The sequence below is a fragment of the Gallus gallus genome, chromosome 16 (genome assembly GCF_016699485.2).
Source record: "Gallus gallus isolate bGalGal1 chromosome 16, bGalGal1.mat.broiler.GRCg7b, whole genome shotgun sequence".
NCBI lineage: Eukaryota > Metazoa > Chordata > Aves > Galliformes > Phasianidae > Gallus > Gallus gallus.
In genome coordinates this window covers 1,292,180-1,310,571 of record NC_052547.1, presented here as the reverse complement: position 1 = coordinate 1,310,571, position 18,392 = coordinate 1,292,180, and the positions used below count along the sequence as shown (strand labels likewise).

The 18,392-nt window shown below is 52.9% G+C and overlaps 2 protein-coding genes across 5 annotated transcripts in view; both read right to left on the bottom strand.

Moving 5' to 3' along the window:
- The window catches only part of LOC124417251 (C-type lectin domain family 2 member E-like), a 63,500-nt gene that overhangs the window by 24,997 nt on the left and 20,111 nt on the right, over window positions 1-18,392 (bottom strand). The window lies entirely within an intron of this gene.
- On the bottom strand, window positions 8,881-11,798 carry MHCY10 (major histocompatibility complex Y, class I heavy chain 10). Of its 4 annotated transcripts, XR_005840167.1 has the most exons (8): window positions 11,620-11,797; window positions 11,263-11,523; window positions 10,746-11,021; window positions 10,378-10,650; window positions 10,195-10,296; window positions 10,052-10,084; window positions 9,861-9,893; window positions 8,881-9,688 (listed from the first exon to the last, which is right to left on the bottom strand). XR_005840167.1 is itself a non-coding variant. In XM_040648593.1 (7 exons), the coding sequence occupies exons 1-6, from the start codon at window positions 11,681-11,683 to the stop codon at window positions 10,080-10,082; spliced, it is 981 nt and encodes a 326-aa protein (XP_040504527.1). In that variant the 5' UTR covers window positions 11,684-11,798; the 3' UTR covers window positions 8,881-9,688; window positions 10,052-10,079. The 4 variants fall into 4 exon arrangements, 3 of the variants coding, with proteins under 3 accessions (XP_040504527.1, XP_046757439.1, NP_001380661.2); XM_040648593.1 differs by lacking the exon at window positions 9,861-9,893 and having other exon boundaries at window positions 11,620-11,798; XM_046901483.1 differs by having other exon boundaries at window positions 8,881-9,893.

The following is an 18,392-nucleotide window of genomic DNA, read 5'->3' as shown; positions in this document are numbered from 1 at the left end:
TGTGGGTTGTTCTGCCCAGACAGGAGGAGACCGAGCGGAGGCTCCGTGGCACCTCACAGCCCCCTCATGGTGGCCCGCAGGCTTCTCTTGGTAGCCAAGAAGGTACTACAGCGACACGGAGGACCCTCCTGGCAGCCATCCGTTCCCTCCCACACAGTGAGACCACCCGGCCCTGTGTGCAGGCCTTGGCTTCTCTCATGCTTGTTATCTCTACTTTTCTTCTGCTGAGGCTCTCTTATCCTAACACAACAGCCTTACAACAGCCTTCCCAGCCCATAATAATACCCACACTATTCACAACGTTTACAAACTATTGCAGTTCTGCAAGTGAGAATTAATCCCATCATTCAGCAACTCCATTTCCAAAGCATGCCACTCACATCTGTGGTATTTCTACCTTTTCATACCAGCTGTTTCTAAGGACCAGTTACAGAATACAGACATGGTGCTCTGCTTCTTCAGGCCAGGTCCCCCTTTTCCATATCCAATGCAGAAACACAGCCTTGGAAAGCCATCTGCACCCAATCGGTATGCATTTCAGTGTCGTATGCTGCCAGGTTCCCATTGCCTGGCTCCTGTGGCCAGAGAGTATTTGCATTTATAATCCAGCCTCCTAAGAAATGAGCTGTGTTGCTCTGTGAGAATCCTCGGGGCTTTGGAAGCACTGCCCACTTCCCAAGCGTGTCTGCAATCACAGCGGAAGGCTCAGAGGTAATTAAACGATAACGACAATCAGTGGTTGGAGAGAGTGACGAAAGCCAAACGGATGGTTTGTTGAGGAAAGGGGCGCGGGCAGAACCTACATATGCTGCATTCTCTCGGCTGGACGGCCCTTCTTTTGTCCTCTTCTGCCAATGTGGAATTGCGGGGCACTTTGGTACTGTGGGAATGGGATGCTGTTTCTGCATTACAACTAACAGCATAAATATTTTACTGATAGTTCTTTTCAGAGAGGCCTTTTCCCTTCACCAGTGCTCTCTGACAGTCTGTGCACGCTCAGCAGAGAGGTGCAGTAATTGATGGTCACCGAGATGAGGTGGATGGGGTCATTTATTGGTACAGAGACTGCAGCTCCGCTCTGTGCAGCCATGTGGAATAGCTCTGTGCCTGGAGGTACAGACAGGTTGCACATCCCACTCCCAAACACTGTGACAGGGATATCAATGGGCTCGTTATGTTGGAAGACTGCTAATTGCTGGTGCTGGACAGACAAGACAGATAGAGAATGGCAGGAGGAGAAGCAAAACAATGAGCAGCATCCATGTTCAGATAGCAACGATTTGTGCTCAGCAGGTATGGATGCGTTCAGCTGAGCATCGGGAAGATTTGTGAACCTGAAGCACTCAGCCAATGAGGACCCATGGGAGGAAGAAATCAACGTTGGGTAACAGGGTATAAAAGACGTAACGCTGCTTTCTGTGTGTGCTGCTGCATGCGGGACAGCCGGCATTGCAATGGGAATAAAACCTGCTTTGATCAGAGATACCATCCTGATACATTGCTTGGGTATCACCAACGGGTGTGGGTTCTGGTTTTCAGCTGAAGACTCAGAGCCAAGCTTGGCTGTGTGGGTTGGGCTGTGTACTGCAATTGCCCCCCCACACTGAGTGCACCAACCACTGCTATGGGCAGAACCACGGCTGGGGAGGAGGAGAGAACTTAGAAAACCACAGCCGCTCCCCCTCTTCCTGCAGCGCATGGGAACATTTTCTACTCCCCAGACAGGTCGTGGCACAGCTGCCCCATGGCATCGCTGCCTGTATGGGAACAGCTGAGTCCTGGCCTGACCCAGCGATGGATCCCCTGGGAAAGGACCGGTGAGCTCTGGCTCTGCCCTTCACTTCTTTCTTGGGACATAAACTCTCTTTTTCTCCCGGAGTCTCAGCAAAAGTTCCCTCATCAGCCACAACGCTCTCCTTCTCCACTGGCTCATCCTGTGGTGCACTGGCATGGCCCCTTCCTCAACCTTTAAGAATTCCTTCTTGAGATGTGTCCAGCCTTCCTGGACACCTTTACCCTTCAGGAATGACTCCCAAGGGACCCTCCCGTGGTGGTTTAACCTGGCAGGTGGATCAGCACCACACAGCTGTTTGCTCACTCTCCCCTATTCCCAGTGTGATGGGGGAAAGAATAACAAACAAAACAAAGTTGAACTGGAGGGTTGAGAGAAAACTATTTACTAAGACAGAGAAAAGGATAATAATTACAACAAATGTATAAAACAAGCGATGCACAAGCAATTGCTCACTACTCCCAGAACAACACCCAGCTAGACCCCAAGCAGCGGGACTGAGCAAAATGAACTCCCACCCCATTCAGAACTCCTTCTGCTTGATCTCATATGCCACGGAATATCCCTTTGGCTACTTTCAGTCAGCTGTCCTAATTCTCTTCCCTCCCAGCATGGCTCCTTTGCTGCACATGGCCTTGGCTCTGGACAGCACTGCTGAGCAGCAACTTCAAACTTTAGCAACATTGTTTTCCTCCTGGAACCAAAACATAACATCATGCCAGACACACTGAAGTTCAATCCCAGCTGAAACTCAGACAAAGCTACTGATGGGCGGGGAGGTCTGGGTGTTGGGGCTCATCTGCCTGGCACTGTGGCTCTTCTACTCCCTGCGCAGTACAGAAGGTGAGCAATGAATGGGGCAGTGGAGGGTGTGCTGATGGCTATGGGCACACTGACCTCATCTCACAGTGTATCAGGGCACCCCATGCTCACCACTCCAGGAAATGTCTGATTCCCCCAAACCTGTTGCTCTTCCTCGCAACGGGGTTCCTCCCGGCCTCAATCACCTCTGCAGACCCCTGTTAGTCTCTCTCCGGCAGTTCCCTGCCTGTCATGTGCTGAGGAGCCCAGAACTGAACACAGTGGTCCAGATGTGGCCTCACCAGGGCAGAGCAGAAGGGGACGATCACCGTCCTCAGTCTGATGGTCACACTCATTTAATGCACCCCAGGATTCCCTTGGCCACGAGGGCACGCTGCTGGCTCATGGCCAACCTGTTGACCACCACCACATCCAGGTCCTTCTCCTCAAAGCTCCTTTCCAGAAAGTCAACCCTAACCTGTACTGACAGCAATGACTGTGCTGTCTTTGAAGCGTTTTTCAGTAACTCTCACAATGACCTCCTCTGTGATTTTGCCAGGGACCAAAGGGAGACTGGCAGGCCTGGAATTGACAAGGTCTTCCTTCTTGTCCTGCCTGGAAACTCAGCTGTTTCCAGCTTCCAGTCAGCTGGGACATCTTGCAATTCCCAGGGTCCCGGGATAAACCCCATGGGCCAGAGATCTACACGCATGCAACTGGAGCAGCAAATCCCACCGACGTCCACAGCCCACTGGGAGTTTATCATCAGTGCAGTCGTGGGCCTGAACCCAGAGCTCCAGGTGTCCCACCACCCATCTCCAGTGTTCAAGACAGACGTGAAAAAATAGTGCACTGTGTGACTCTGCTTGTTCTATGTCCCAGTTTATGAGGTGATCAACCTCATCCAGTAAGGAAGCGATGTCATCTATGGTCTTCCTTTTGCTGGTCACACGAAGAAGCCCTTCCATTGTCTCCCACGTTACTGCCCAGCTTCAGCTCCAACTGAGTTTTGATAGCTCCCCTCAGAATGGTAGACAGCATTTCTGTAGCTCCCCCTTGTGGCCTGATCTGGCTGCCAGTGTCCATTCACCTGCCTTTCCACCTAAACTCAGGAAGAAAAACTGCTCAGATGAGCTGGACTTCGGCCCTGCTTCCTGACTCCCAACTGTTTGAAAATGCCTTCTCCGGTGCTCTTAAGAGATGGCTCTTAAAAAGTGACCAGCACCTTGTGTTACAGCTGTTGTAACTTGACTTGGTAGCAGCAGTGAAATGCCACCAAACAGCAATTCTCCAAAAGGGAATTTTCATCAGTGATAACCAGAGTAAGGAGGCGAACAGGAGGGGTTGGAGCTGTCCTGCAACCGAGGTCGGGTACCCAAACACGGACGGGGTTTGTATTTCCCTGCTCTCAGCCACACGCACCCTTCCCTGCTGGGCTCACAGCGTAGCTCCCAGTTAACACACGCTGGAACACATCTTGTTTCCAGGGAGCGCTCCCTGCCGGCTGCACCGCACCACCCGTCAGGGGAAGGAGTACGCTCTCTGGGGCACTCGCAGGCTCTGTCTCCTGCGAGGGTGTGCGGGTAGCTAAGGAGGCAGGAACTGAAAGTGAAGCTCCGCACCAACTCGGGGCACTATTGTGGACTGTCTCCTCTGTGGATGTGCTTGTGGGAGTTGAGTTTAGAACTGCCGCTAAAGCTCTTCCCACACTCACAGCACTGGTAGGGTCTCTCTCCTGTGTGGATTCGCTGGTGGACATCAGGTAGGAAGAGGTTTTGAAGCTCTTCTCACACTCGGAGCACTGGTAGGTTCTCTCTCCTGTGTGGACACGCTGGTGGTAGCTGAAGCTGGAACTGCTGCAGGAGTGGCTATAAGTTGAGTAGCAGCAGCAGCCACTTTTGCCTCCACCCTCATTGTCTTAAGCGTATTAATCACGATTCGCCAGGTAGAACCGAGGCTGAAGCATGCTTCGTCTTGCCCTGAAGGACTCTGTGAAACATACAGTCCCCAATTTCACACTATTCTTCCACTACGAAAATGAGCGGAGGAGCCTTCAAGAACCCCTGTTCTCAAGCCCACGTTACTAGCTTAGCTAGGTCTTTGTCCTTCACTGTCTCCCCTCGCTTAGCGAGGATACTGAGAAGCAGTGTCAGTGCTGCTGCAAATTCCACATCCATGCTAGCAGCAAGTGGCCGAGGAGGAAGCTGCGCAATCTTCCTACCCGAATGGCCACCCATCCCGGCACACGGCACTCACCCCACCGCGGGTCCAAGTCTCCATGCGTCTGGCACACGATGCTCTGAGCTACCACCGTCTCGGCACACAGCGTTTACCCGCTGCAACCTTCCCCATTCTCCTTGCCTTCCATGTCAAACCACTGTGGCAACTCTCGAGCATCCCGCTGCCTCCACGTCGAACCGCTGTGGCAACTTGTGCGGCTTTCCCGGGTCCCTGTTCGGGCGCCACTTCAAGGAAGGCGGCCTGAATGAATCCACGCGTCTTCACAGAAGTACTGGTGGAAACTCCTCTAATCCTTTATTGCCCGAATCAGCTCATACTTACACAGAAATACAGGGTACACACGGCAACTTATAATTGGTTAGCACACAGAAATCACGCGTCTTGCTTGCTAGCTATTGGTACAGCATTAAGCATCACACGGTATTTTTCACTGTTCTTCGCATTCCACTGTCTTGATCTCTTCCCAGGCTAGCTACCCCCTTATCTTAAGTGAAGCCTCAGTTTGTCTTCCTGCTTTGACAGCTTCAAGGTCTCACAGCCTGGGTTGTGCACATAGCACTCAAGCTCACAACTCCTTGCTCCCTGAGCCACTCTCCTACAGGCTATACTTTGGAACGCACATTCTCCAAAAGCCCACTACACCCAGAAAAGATTGTGTCCCTTTCTTACTAATGGGCGGAGACACGGCAGTGATTTTGTCCATCACATCTGCTGGGATGTGACGGCGCCCATCTTGCCACTTCCTACCTAGGAACCGACTCTCCTGGGCAGGTCCTTTCACTTTGCTTCGCTTGATAGCAAAACCAGCTTGCAGAAGGGTCTGGGTTATTTGCTCTCCTTTCTCAGAAGCATTCTCTGCTGTATCACCCCACAGAACGATGCTATCAATGTACTGCAGGTGCTCAGGAACACTGACTGTTCCAGTACAGTTTGGATCAACCGTGGCAAATGGTTGGGCTGTTTCCACCCCTGGGGCAAACGGTTCCAAGTAGACTGAGCGCCCCTCCAGCTGAAGGCAAATTGCGGCCTGCATTCTGTGGCCAGAGGAATGGAAAAGAAGGCATTAGCAATGTCACTGGTGGCATACCACTTGGCTGCTTTTGACTCCAGTTCATATTGCAGTTCTAACATGTCCGGCACAGCAGCAGGGGGTGTGACTTCATTCAGGCCACGGTAGTCTACCGTCAGCCTCCGTTCTCCACTGGCTTTACGCACTGGCCATATGGGGCTGTTAAAAGGAGAGTGGCTTCTGCTGATCACTCCTTGGCTCTCTAGCTGACAAATCAACTTATGAATGGGGAGCAAGGAGTCCCTGTTGGTGCAGTGCTGCCATCTGTGCACTGCTTTTGTGGCAATCGGTACCTGCTGCTCTTTTACTCGCAGCAACCCCACAACAGACGGATCTTCTGACAGGCCAGGCAAAACAGACAGCTGCTGAATGTTGTCTGTATCTACAGCAGCTATTCCAAAGGCCCAGCGATACCCCTTGGGATCCTTGAAATGCCCCCTTCTGAGGGAATCGATACCCAGCGTGCATGGAGCCCCTGGGCCAGTCACAATAGGGTGTTTTTGCCAGCCTTTACCAGTGAGGCTTATTTCGGCCTCCAACACAGTCAATTCTTGAGAGCCCCCAGCCACTCCAGAAATACGGATTGATTCTGTCCCTTCCTGACTCGAGGGCATTGGAGTGGACTGTGCACCGGTATCCACCAGGGCCTTATATTTCTGTGGTTCTGATGTGCCATGCCATCGGATCCACACAGAGTCCAATAAACTCTGTTATCCCTCTCCCTCCCTGACTGAGGGCAGGGCCCCTCTATTCATTACCTGTGGTAACTGGAGCAACTACACCGCTGGTTGATTAGTTCTGTAATTCTCTGACCCGTGCTCGCAGTACAGGAGTAGTGTGGTCATGCCACTTCCTCATGTCTTCTCTGTGGTCACTGAGGTGACGCCACAAGGCAATACGCAATGCAATCCTACAATGTTCCTCATTTGAGCAGGAAAGAATTTGCCTTCAGTAGCTGAGATTTTTGATGATGCGGGTGAGGAGAAGGGTCCATCCCCTTTAATTAAGTGGATTTTCATTAGCTTGATCAGTTCTTTCATTAGGCCCCTTTGCTTATCCTGATCTTCATCAAACGTTTCTGATACTACTACGGGTTCGTCACGATTAATCAATAGAGACACTTGCTCTTGTACTTCATCCAGTCTGTTTGCTAATTCTGAGCTGGCTGAAATGGAAGCGTGCGTTGGGGGTAGATCTTGTTCATCGTTTTGAAGTGTAAGAATTAATTCCAAAACTGGGGGTCTTCTCTGTTGGTCCTCGTATCCGTCAAACGTTGCTGCTGGTGTAGGGGTGTATCTTTCTGGTGCTGTTCTTGTGAGTTTCTGCCATATATCAGGCGTCGTCCTCATTCTCTCCAGATCATGACCTTGGCGTGGATCATTAGGAGCAAAATTAGGGTCATACACCATTCCCACCACAGCTATTTCCCTCAAATACTGGATACCTTTTTCAGCTGTATCCCACTTCTACATCACAGGCTTCAGACTGTCTCTGATGGGATGCCTTTCCCTGACGGCTACTAACATTCGTTCCCAGAGGGTGGTGGCTCCATCCAAACATCTACTAATCCCTCTGTCAATAGATGAGTCTTTGGCAATGCCTCCTAGTTGGCGGGCTTCGTTACTATGCAGAGACAAGCTACTGGCCCCGCCGTCCCAACAGCGAAGCAACCAGGTGACAAGGGTTTTGTTCGGATGCCGTGTAAACTCTTTCCTTGAGCCTTGCATTTCAGTCATCTTCAGAGGTCGGCAAACAGAAATAGAGACTTCCTCTTCATCACTCGCCTCTCCGTGTCTCTTGGTTTTTGCTTTTGCCTTTCGTGGCTCTGAGGAGGCCCCCTGGCCTGGATCTTCCTCTACCTCCTCCTCCACAGCTGCTGCTTCTTTTTTCCATTCCAGACGCGTGGACACCCACTTCCATTTCTTGCCTTCCACAGGGGCAGCTGACACTGCTACTGGTGTCTCCTGTGACTGATCAGATTTGACTTGGAGATTTCCCCCTTTGGCTTCAACCTCTGCTTGGAAACTCTCTCTCTCCAGAATAGTATTACATAGAGCACGGTAAGCACAAGCCAAGCCCCAAATAAGCCGTACCTCCTTCGATCTATCTGAGCCGCACCATCCCTGACTCAAATACTGGCTTCGTTTCCTGGGATCCCACAGGTGTTCAAGAGTGGAGTGCCATGACATTGTGGGTCCCCACGCTTCTAAGATTTCTCCTAAACCTCTCCATATTCCCTGCCAGTCAGCATTCTCTGGTTTTGGAGGAGACTTCTTCCACATAACACAAATGGAGAAGAATACATTCCAGGAGATTGAAAACGTGCACGTGAGTATGAGCTCCAGATCGGCAGTTGAAAAAACGTGTGACAAACTGAGAAGGAAGGCTGGAAACTGGTTTGAAAGTGTCAAACTTAAAATGATACCACATTGCATAAAGGTACCAGGCAGGTGTCTCCATCAGGGCCCTTATTTGGTTATATATGAACACAATTCCACAGCACGAAATCATGATGTTAATTATAGGCCAATAATTTCCCAAGATCATGATTGTCCTTCATCCCTTATACAACGCTCCTGCAATAAAGAGCAGACCCATAGCTGGTAGCTGCTAAAATGGGGGAAAAACAACAACAACAACAACTACTGGGTACAGTGTCCGGAGTTCGGCAGACTGCCCAGACTATAATCTCATCTATGAAGGTCACACTAGCACTGCCTTGCAGTCTGGCAGTCTCCGGCTTAAAGAAATCCTTTCTTTTCTCTGTTAGCGTTAAAAGCTTCAGATTGCCCGCATTCTCCACCAAAAGCTGTCACGGGGTTATCTAGCTCAATCTAGATCAATCTATGCCCATGACGGGGCGGCAGTGGGCCCGTGGGCCCCCTGGCACCCAAGAATGGGAAAGGAAAAGGGACAGGGGCAGGGGAATGGGAGCTGGGCTCATAGAGGGAAAAAGAACAGAGCAGTGGCAACAATCTAAGGTGGAAAACTTATTTTACTAACCGTGATATTGGAATGCAAGATAACACAATATAATACAATCGAATTGAAAGTACGGGTTATAAATAATATAAAATAAGAGAAAGCTTCCAAAACCGAAAGGTCTGCTTGAATGAAGGTGCACAGCTCGGAAGCACACCCAGCACTCTGCGTGGCTGCCGGAGAGAGAGTGTGAGCCTGATCACGGAACTCATATCCCGTGATTTCAGTGCCGTATCTTCCCTCTCTGACCGTGAGGTCCTCTGGGATACACAGTTCTTCTTCTCTTTCGAGAAGCAGGTATCTGGATCGTTGTCAGTCCACAGAACCGGACTATTAACCCTGTAATTACCCGGGCTGTCCATGATGCTATGATGTGGAATACCAATGGCAAAATTACAAAACCATGCCAGCTTGGCTCAAAGCCTGGTCAGCAGCATCCATACAAGGCATGAGCTGCCCAACAAGGTTTTGAAGCTAATGGCTGACTACAATGAGCACAGCGCTGAGAGCTGCTTTTCACAAAGAAAGCAGCTGAACAAAGTTGAGACTGGGGCATTCCGACCTGGGTACAATTGGCACAGGCACCAGGTAAGATAATCCTACATGGTAGGAGAGCGCCTAGCACAGGGCAGAACCCATGTGCTAACTGTTGGAAACAGTGTGTGAGCAGGGGAGCACACACTGCGTCAGCCCGAGGAGATGCAGGAAGTTGAGCAAACACAGATACACACACCCACAAACTCCAAACACATGCATGCAGGGCTGGCTGAAGTAGCACAGCACTCAGATGGAAAGTTCACTTCCTGTGGGGGTGAGAAGAGATGGTATCATGTGGGCCACGTCCCTGTCCCGACTCACCACCCTGGGGGTTCTCCAGGGAGTGCTGGACCCAGTATTGTCCCGGACGTGAGTCCAACAGGGAAGTGGGACCACTCCAACCACAGAGATCCCTCCTGAGCCCATTCCACACTATACCTGTGGCCGAGCCACTGGATACCCCATCGTGGCCTGCAAGGGAGGGTGAGCCGTGAGCCCTGGCTCTGTGCTCGCTGTGGGGCACGGAGCATCATGCCACCACCACCACTGTGACCCCAAAAGCAACGAGGGGCCCCAGAGTGCCCTGACCCCAAGCACTGGCAGGGTAAAGCGCTGCCCTTGGCACTCACCTGGCGCTGCTTCATAACCCTTCTTCTCCTACCCTGCAGACAGAAGGAAGTGCCAGCATTGGGCTCATGTCAGAGCACAGGCACTCCGAAGGGGGTCCAGGGCCCTGCAGCCCCTGCATTCCCCCACAGCCCTCTGCCTTTACCTGACTTGCTCTTCCACACCACCAATCCAACGACAGCAGCGATGACAGCCACAATGGCAACGACCGCCCCGGCCACAATGGGGATCAGGTTGGGCAGCGGTTCTGGGGGAGAGCGGTGTTGTCAGGAAAGGAAGGGGTGGCCCCAAAACCCCCCAGCCCCACACACCACGCTGCCAGGCTCACCCCACAAAAAGAGGCCGGGCTGGGGCAGGCTGGCATGCTCCACACGGCACTGGTACTTGTCCCCATCCTCTGGCAGCACATTGATGACAGCCGAGGCATAGTAGGTGCCATCCCTATTGGGCATGATGCCCCCCCAGTGGGTCTCCTGGTCCCGAACCATGCCGTCCTTCATCCAGCTGATGGCGATGGGCCGCGGGTAGAAGCCATAAGCGCGGCAGGATAAAGTCAGGATCCCGTCGGTCTCCTTCCCCCACACTCGCACCTTGGGCCGCTCTGCAGATGAGTGACGTTGTGGACCGGGCTGAGCACCCCACACTGAGCCCCTGCCTCATACCCAGCCCAGCCCCACGTCCCCCTCCCATCTTCACCTCTCCTTTTCAGTGCTGCCTTCCCATGCTCCAGGTATCTCCTCAAGTTCTGAACGCAGACAGTCCCCAGCTCATGCTTCCATCTCTCAGCATACGTCCCTTCCTCCTCCCATCTCCTCTTGGTGATTTCTGCCACTGGGTCTGCCGCAGTGAACGTCATTGTGTCCATATCAAAGGCGAGGAAGTCCCTCCCATCAAATGCATACTGATCGTACCCTCGGATGCTGCCGTCCTCCAGGATGTCACAGCCAAACATCTTCTGCAGCGTGTGAGACCCTGAGGCACAGCCAGGGCAGGGGCTGAAGGGCTTCTTGGGCTGTGGGGTGTGCTGGGATGGGGTGGGTGGGTTCAAGTACGGAGAAGCCCAGGGACAGTGCCACCACACATGGACAGCCCAGCACATCCGGGTGTGGGGTAAGGCCAGAGTTCAGTGGGGCTGGCGGACGCCTCATGGATCCCCTGCCACACGGAGTCCCCATCCCAGCAACATCACACTGCACCTTTCCACCGCGCTTACCTCCACTTTTGTTGTAGTGCACCTGCAGCCTGCCCAGGAACCCGCAGAAAACCAGCTCAACGTCGCGCGCCTTCTGGGTCTGTGTGTCCCAGTGCTCCCGGTCCTCCTGCGGCAGCATCTCTGCGATGGGGTGCACCCATCGGCTGTTACTGTCGTACTTCCCGAAGAGTTCGCCATCCACGTACCCGACGATCACGAACTGCGGCATCCCGGGGCCGGGATCCGTCATCCTGGTCTTGAAGTAGCGCATAGAGTGCGACCCTGCGGGGACAGACGGCGTCGGAGCCGTGAGCCGCGGGTGGGGGTCCCGCGGACGCAGCCCCGGCGTCGGGGGCAGACCGATCCCGCAGTACACACCACACGCCACCATGCCCAGGGCGCCCAGCAGCAGCCCCAGCACCACCACCTCGCTCGGAGCCATCGCACCGCTCGGCGCCCCTCCACTCCGCGGACACCCCAGGCTCCTCTCCGCGTCCCCATTGGTGCCTCCGCCCCTTTCGGCCAATGGAGTTCGGGAGCGCGGGCGACGTCACCGGGTGCCAGGCAGATCTCGCTACCGAATGGTGAAGGGGTGGGGAGGAAAAGGGAAGGGAAGGGAAGGGAAGGGAAGGGAAGGGAAGGGAAGGGAAGGGAAGGGAAGGGAAGGGAAGGGAAGGGAAGGGAAGGGAAGGGAAGGGAAGGGAAGGGAAGGGAAGGGAAGGGAAGGGAAGGGAAGGGAAGGGAAGGGAAGGGAAGGGAAGGGAAGGGAAGGGAAGGGAAGGGAAGGGAAGGGAAGGGAAGGGAAGGGAAGGGAAGGGAAGGGAAGGGAAGGGAAGGGAAGGGAAGGGAAGTTGTCTATTACAGCGCAGCTGCGGAAAGCAATGGGAACAGCCCCAGTGTCGGGCACATGGAACACTCCTCCCACCAAGGATGGCTTGTGTGTAGATAGGCACAGAGACCCCCAGGGTGGAAAGGATCACCACTGATCCCCAACCCTCCGTGCCCCTGAGCCGTGTCCCCACTGCAACTCCTCCACAGATGGAGAGTAATCTATGAGAGAGCTTCCACAGTGCAGCTGCCACAATGGGGAATGGTCCCGAGGGCAGCGGTTATGAGCAGCACCTGAGCTCTGTGGGTTGTTCTGCCCAGACAGGAGGAGACCGAGCGGAGGCTCCGTGGCACCTCACAGCCCCCTCATGGTGGCCCGCAGGCTTCTCTTGGTAGCCAAGAAGGTACTACAGCGACACGGAGGACCCTCCTGGCAGCCATCCGTTCCCTCCCACACAGTGAGACCACCCGGCCCTGTGTGCAGGCCTTGGCTTCTCTCATGCTTGTTATCTCTACTTTTCTTCTGCTGAGGCTCTCTTATCCTAACACAACAGCCTTACAACAGCCTTCCCAGCCCATAATAATACCCACACTATTCACAACGTTTACAAACTATTGCAGTTCTGCAAGTGAGAATTAATCCCATCATTCAGCAACTCCATTTCCAAAGCATGCCACTCACATCTGTGGTATTTCTACCTTTTCATACCAGCTGTTTCTAAGGACCAGTTACAGAATACAGACATGGTGCTCTGCTTCTTCAGGCCAGGTCCCCCTTTTCCATATCCAATGCAGAAACACAGCCTTGGAAAGCCATCTGCACCCAATCGGTATGCATTTCAGTGTCGTATGCTGCCAGGTTCCCATTGCCTGGCTCCTGTGGCCAGAGAGTATTTGCATTTATAATCCAGCCTCCTAAGAAATGAGCTGTGTTGCTCTGTGAGAATCCTCGGGGCTTTGGAAGCACTGCCCACTTCCCAAGCGTGTCTGCAATCACAGCGGAAGGCTCAGAGGTAATTAAACGATAACGACAATCAGTGGTTGGAGAGAGTGACGAAAGCCAAACGGATGGTTTGTTGAGGAAAGGGGCGCGGGCAGAACCTACATATGCTGCATTCTCTCGGCTGGACGGCCCTTCTTTTGTCCTCTTCTGCCAATGTGGAATTGCGGGGCACTTTGGTACTGTGGGAATGGGATGCTGTTTCTGCATTACAACTAACAGCATAAATATTTTACTGATAGTTCTTTTCAGAGAGGCCTTTTCCCTTCACCAGTGCTCTCTGACAGTCTGTGCACGCTCAGCAGAGAGGTGCAGTAATTGATGGTCACCGAGATGAGGTGGATGGGGTCATTTATTGGTACAGAGACTGCAGCTCCGCTCTGTGCAGCCATGTGGAATAGCTCTGTGCCTGGAGGTACAGACAGGTTGCACATCCCACTCCCAAACACTGTGACAGGGATATCAATGGGCTCGTTATGTTGGAAGACTGCTAATTGCTGGTGCTGGACAGACAAGACAGATAGAGAATGGCAGGAGGAGAAGCAAAACAATGAGCAGCATCCATGTTCAGATAGCAACGATTTGTGCTCAGCAGGTATGGATGCGTTCAGCTGAGCATCGGGAAGATTTGTGAACCTGAAGCACTCAGCCAATGAGGACCCATGGGAGGAAGAAATCAACGTTGGGTAACAGGGTATAAAAGACGTAACGCTGCTTTCTGTGTGTGCTGCTGCATGCGGGACAGCCGGCATTGCAATGGGAATAAAACCTGCTTTGATCAGAGATACCATCCTGATACATTGCTTGGGTATCACCAACGGGTGTGGGTTCTGGTTTTCAGCTGAAGACTCAGAGCCAAGCTTGGCTGTGTGGGTTGGGCTGTGTACTGCAATTGCCCCCCCACACTGAGTGCACCAACCACTGCTATGGGCAGAACCACGGCTGGGGAGGAGGAGAGAACTTAGAAAACCACAGCCGCTCCCCCTCTTCCTGCAGCGCATGGGAACATTTTCTACTCCCCAGACAGGTCGTGGCACAGCTGCCCCATGGCATCGCTGCCTGTATGGGAACAGCTGAGTCCTGGCCTGACCCAGCGATGGATCCCCTGGGAAAGGACCGGTGAGCTCTGGCTCTGCCCTTCACTTCTTTCTTGGGACATAAACTCTCTTTTTCTCCCGGAGTCTCAGCAAAAGTTCCCTCATCAGCCACAACGCTCTCCTTCTCCACTGGCTCATCCTGTGGTGCACTGGCATGGCCCCTTCCTCAACCTTTAAGAATTCCTTCTTGAGATGTGTCCAGCCTTCCTGGACACCTTTACCCTTCAGGAATGACTCCCAAGGGACCCTCCCGTGGTGGTTTAACCTGGCAGGTGGATCAGCACCACACAGCTGTTTGCTCACTCTCCCCTATTCCCAGTGTGATGGGGGAAAGAATAACAAACAAAACAAAGTTGAACTGGAGGGTTGAGAGAAAACTATTTACTAAGACAGAGAAAAGGATAATAATTACAACAAATGTATAAAACAAGCGATGCACAAGCAATTGCTCACTACTCCCAGAACAACACCCAGCTAGACCCCAAGCAGCGGGACTGAGCAAAATGAACTCCCACCCCATTCAGAACTCCTTCTGCTTGATCTCATATGCCACGGAATATCCCTTTGGCTACTTTCAGTCAGCTGTCCTAATTCTCTTCCCTCCCAGCATGGCTCCTTTGCTGCACATGGCCTTGGCTCTGGACAGCACTGCTGAGCAGCAACTTCAAACTTTAGCAACATTGTTTTCCTCCTGGAACCAAAACATAACATCATGCCAGACACACTGAAGTTCAATCCCAGCTGAAACTCAGACAAAGCTACTGATGGGCGGGGAGGTCTGGGTGTTGGGGCTCATCTGCCTGGCACTGTGGCTCTTCTACTCCCTGCGCAGTACAGAAGGTGAGCAATGAATGGGGCAGTGGAGGGTGTGCTGATGGCTATGGGCACACTGACCTCATCTCACAGTGTATCAGGGCACCCCATGCTCACCACTCCAGGAAATGTCTGATTCCCCCAAACCTGTTGCTCTTCCTCGCAACGGGGTTCCTCCCGGCCTCAATCACCTCTGCAGACCCCTGTTAGTCTCTCTCCGGCAGTTCCCTGCCTGTCATGTGCTGAGGAGCCCAGAACTGAACACAGTGGTCCAGATGTGGCCTCACCAGGGCAGAGCAGAAGGGGACGATCACCGTCCTCAGTCTGATGGTCACACTCATTTAATGCACCCCAGGATTCCCTTGGCCACGAGGGCACGCTGCTGGCTCATGGCCAACCTGTTGACCACCACCACATCCAGGTCCTTCTCCTCAAAGCTCCTTTCCAGAAAGTCAACCCTAACCTGTACTGACAGCAATGACTGTGCTGTCTTTGAAGCGTTTTTCAGTAACTCTCACAATGACCTCCTCTGTGATTTTGCCAGGGACCAAAGGGAGACTGGCAGGCCTGGAATTGACAAGGTCTTCCTTCTTGTCCTGCCTGGAAACTCAGCTGTTTCCAGCTTCCAGTCAGCTGGGACATCTTGCAATTCCCAGGGTCCCGGGATAAACCCCATGGGCCAGAGATCTACACGCATGCAACTGGAGCAGCAAATCCCACCGACGTCCACAGCCCACTGGGAGTTTATCATCAGTGCAGTCGTGGGCCTGAACCCAGAGCTCCAGGTGTCCCACCACCCATCTCCAGTGTTCAAGACAGACGTGAAAAAATAGTGCACTGTGTGACTCTGCTTGTTCTATGTCCCAGTTTATGAGGTGATCAACCTCATCCAGTAAGGAAGCGATGTCATCTATGGTCTTCCTTTTGCTGGTCACACGAAGAAGCCCTTCCATTGTCTCCCACGTTACTGCCCAGCTTCAGCTCCAACTGAGTTTTGATAGCTCCCCTCAGAATGGTAGACAGCATTTCTGTAGCTCCCCCTTGTGGCCTGATCTGGCTGCCAGTGTCCATTCACCTGCCTTTCCACCTAAACTCAGGAAGAAAAACTGCTCAGATGAGCTGGACTTCGGCCCTGCTTCCTGACTCCCAACTGTTTGAAAATGCCTTCTCCGGTGCTCTTAAGAGATGGCTCTTAAAAAGTGACCAGCACCTTGTGTTACAGCTGTTGTAACTTGACTTGGTAGCAGCAGTGAAATGCCACCAAACAGCAATTCTCCAAAAGGGAATTTTCATCAGTGATAACCAGAGTAAGGAGGCGAACAGGAGGGGTTGGAGCTGTCCTGCAACCGAGGTCGGGTACCCAAACACGGACGGGGTTTGTATTTCCCTGCTCTCAGCCACACGCAGCCTTCCCTGCTGGGCTCACAGCGTAGCTCCCAGTTAACACACGCTGGAACACATCTTGTTTCCAGGGAGCGCTCCCTGCCGGCTGCACCGCACCACCCGTCAGGGGAAGGAGTACGCTCTCTGGGGCACTCGCAGGCTCTGTCTCCTGCGAGGGTGTGCGGGTAGCTAAGGAGGCAGGAACTGAAAGTGAAGCTCCGCACCAACTCGGGGCACTATTGTGGACTGTCTCCTCTGTGGATGTGCTTGTGGGAGTTGAGTTTAGAACTGCCGCTAAAGCTCTTCCCACACTCACAGCACTGGTAGGGTCTCTCTCCTGTGTGGATTCGCTGGTGGACATCAGGTAGGAAGAGGTTTTGAAGCTCTTCTCACACTCGGAGCACTGGTAGGTTCTCTCTCCTGTGTGGACACGCTGGTGGTAGCTGAAGCTGGAACTGCTGCAGGAGTGGCTATAAGTTGAGTAGCAGCAGCAGCCACTTTTGCCTCCACCCTCATTGTCTTAAGCGTATTAATCACGATTCGCCAGGTAGAACCGAGGCTGAAGCATGCTTCGTCTTGCCCTGAAGGACTCTGTGAAACATACAGTCCCCAATTTCACACTATTCTTCCACTACGAAAATGAGCGGAGGAGCCTTCAAGAACCCCTGTTCTCAAGCCCACGTTACTAGCTTAGCTAGGTCTTTGTCCTTCACTGTCTCCCCTCGCTTAGCGAGGATACTGAGAAGCAGTGTCAGTGCTGCTGCAAATTCCACATCCATGCTAGCAGCAAGTGGCCGAGGAGGAAGCTGCGCAATCTTCCTACCCGAATGGCCACCCATCCCGGCACACGGCACTCACCCCACCGCGGGTCCAAGTCTCCATGCGTCTGGCACACGATGCTCTGAGCTACCACCGTCTCGGCACACAGCGTTTACCCGCTGCAACCTTCCCCATTCTCCTTGCCTTCCATGTCAAACCACTGTGGCAACTCTCGAGCATCCCGCTGCCTCCACGTCGAACCGCTGTGGCAACTTGTGCGGCTTTCCCGGGTCCCTGTTCGGGCGCCACTTCAAGGAAGGCGGCCTGAATGAATCCACGCGTCTTCACAGAAGTACTGGTGGAAACTCCTCTAATCCTTTATTGCCCGAATCAGCTCATACTTACACAGAAATACAGGGTACACACGGCAACTTATAATTGGTTAGCACACAGAAATCACGCGTCTTGCTTGCTAGCTATTGGTACAGCATTAAGCATCACACGGTATTTTTCACTGTTCTTCGCATTCCACTGTCTTGATCTCTTCCCAGGCTAGCTACCCCCTTATCTTAAGTGAAGCCTCAGTTTGTCTTCCTGCTTTGACAGCTTCAAGGTCTCACAGCCTGGGTTGTGCACATAGCACTCAAGCTCACAACTCCTTGCTCCCTGAGCCACTCTCCTACAGGCTATACTTTGGAACGCACATTCTCCAAAAGCCCACTACACCCAGAAAAGATTGTGTCCCTTTCTTACTAATGGGCGGAGACACGGCAGTGATTTTGTCCATCACATCTGCTGGGATGTGACGGCGCCCATCTTGCCACTTCCTACCTAGGAACCGACTCTCCTGGGCAGGTCCTTTCACTTTGCTTCGCTTGATAGCAAAACCAGCTTGCAGAAGGGTCTGGGTTATTTGCTCTCCTTTCTCAGAAGCATTCTCTGCTGTATCACCCCACAGAACGATGCTATCAATGTACTGCAGGTGCTCAGGAACACTGACTGTTCCAGTACAGTTTGGATCAACCGTGGCAAATGGTTGGGCTGTTTCCACCCCTGGGGCAAACGGTTCCAAGTAGACTGAGCGCCCCTCCAGCTGAAGGCAAATTGCGGCCTGCATTCTGTGGCCAGAGGAATGGAAAAGAAGGCATTAGCAATGTCACTGGTGGCATACCACTTGGCTGCTTTTGACTCCAGTTCATATTGCAGTTCTAACATGTCCGGCACAGCAGCAGGGGGTGTGACTTCATTCAGGCCACGGTAGTCTACCGTCA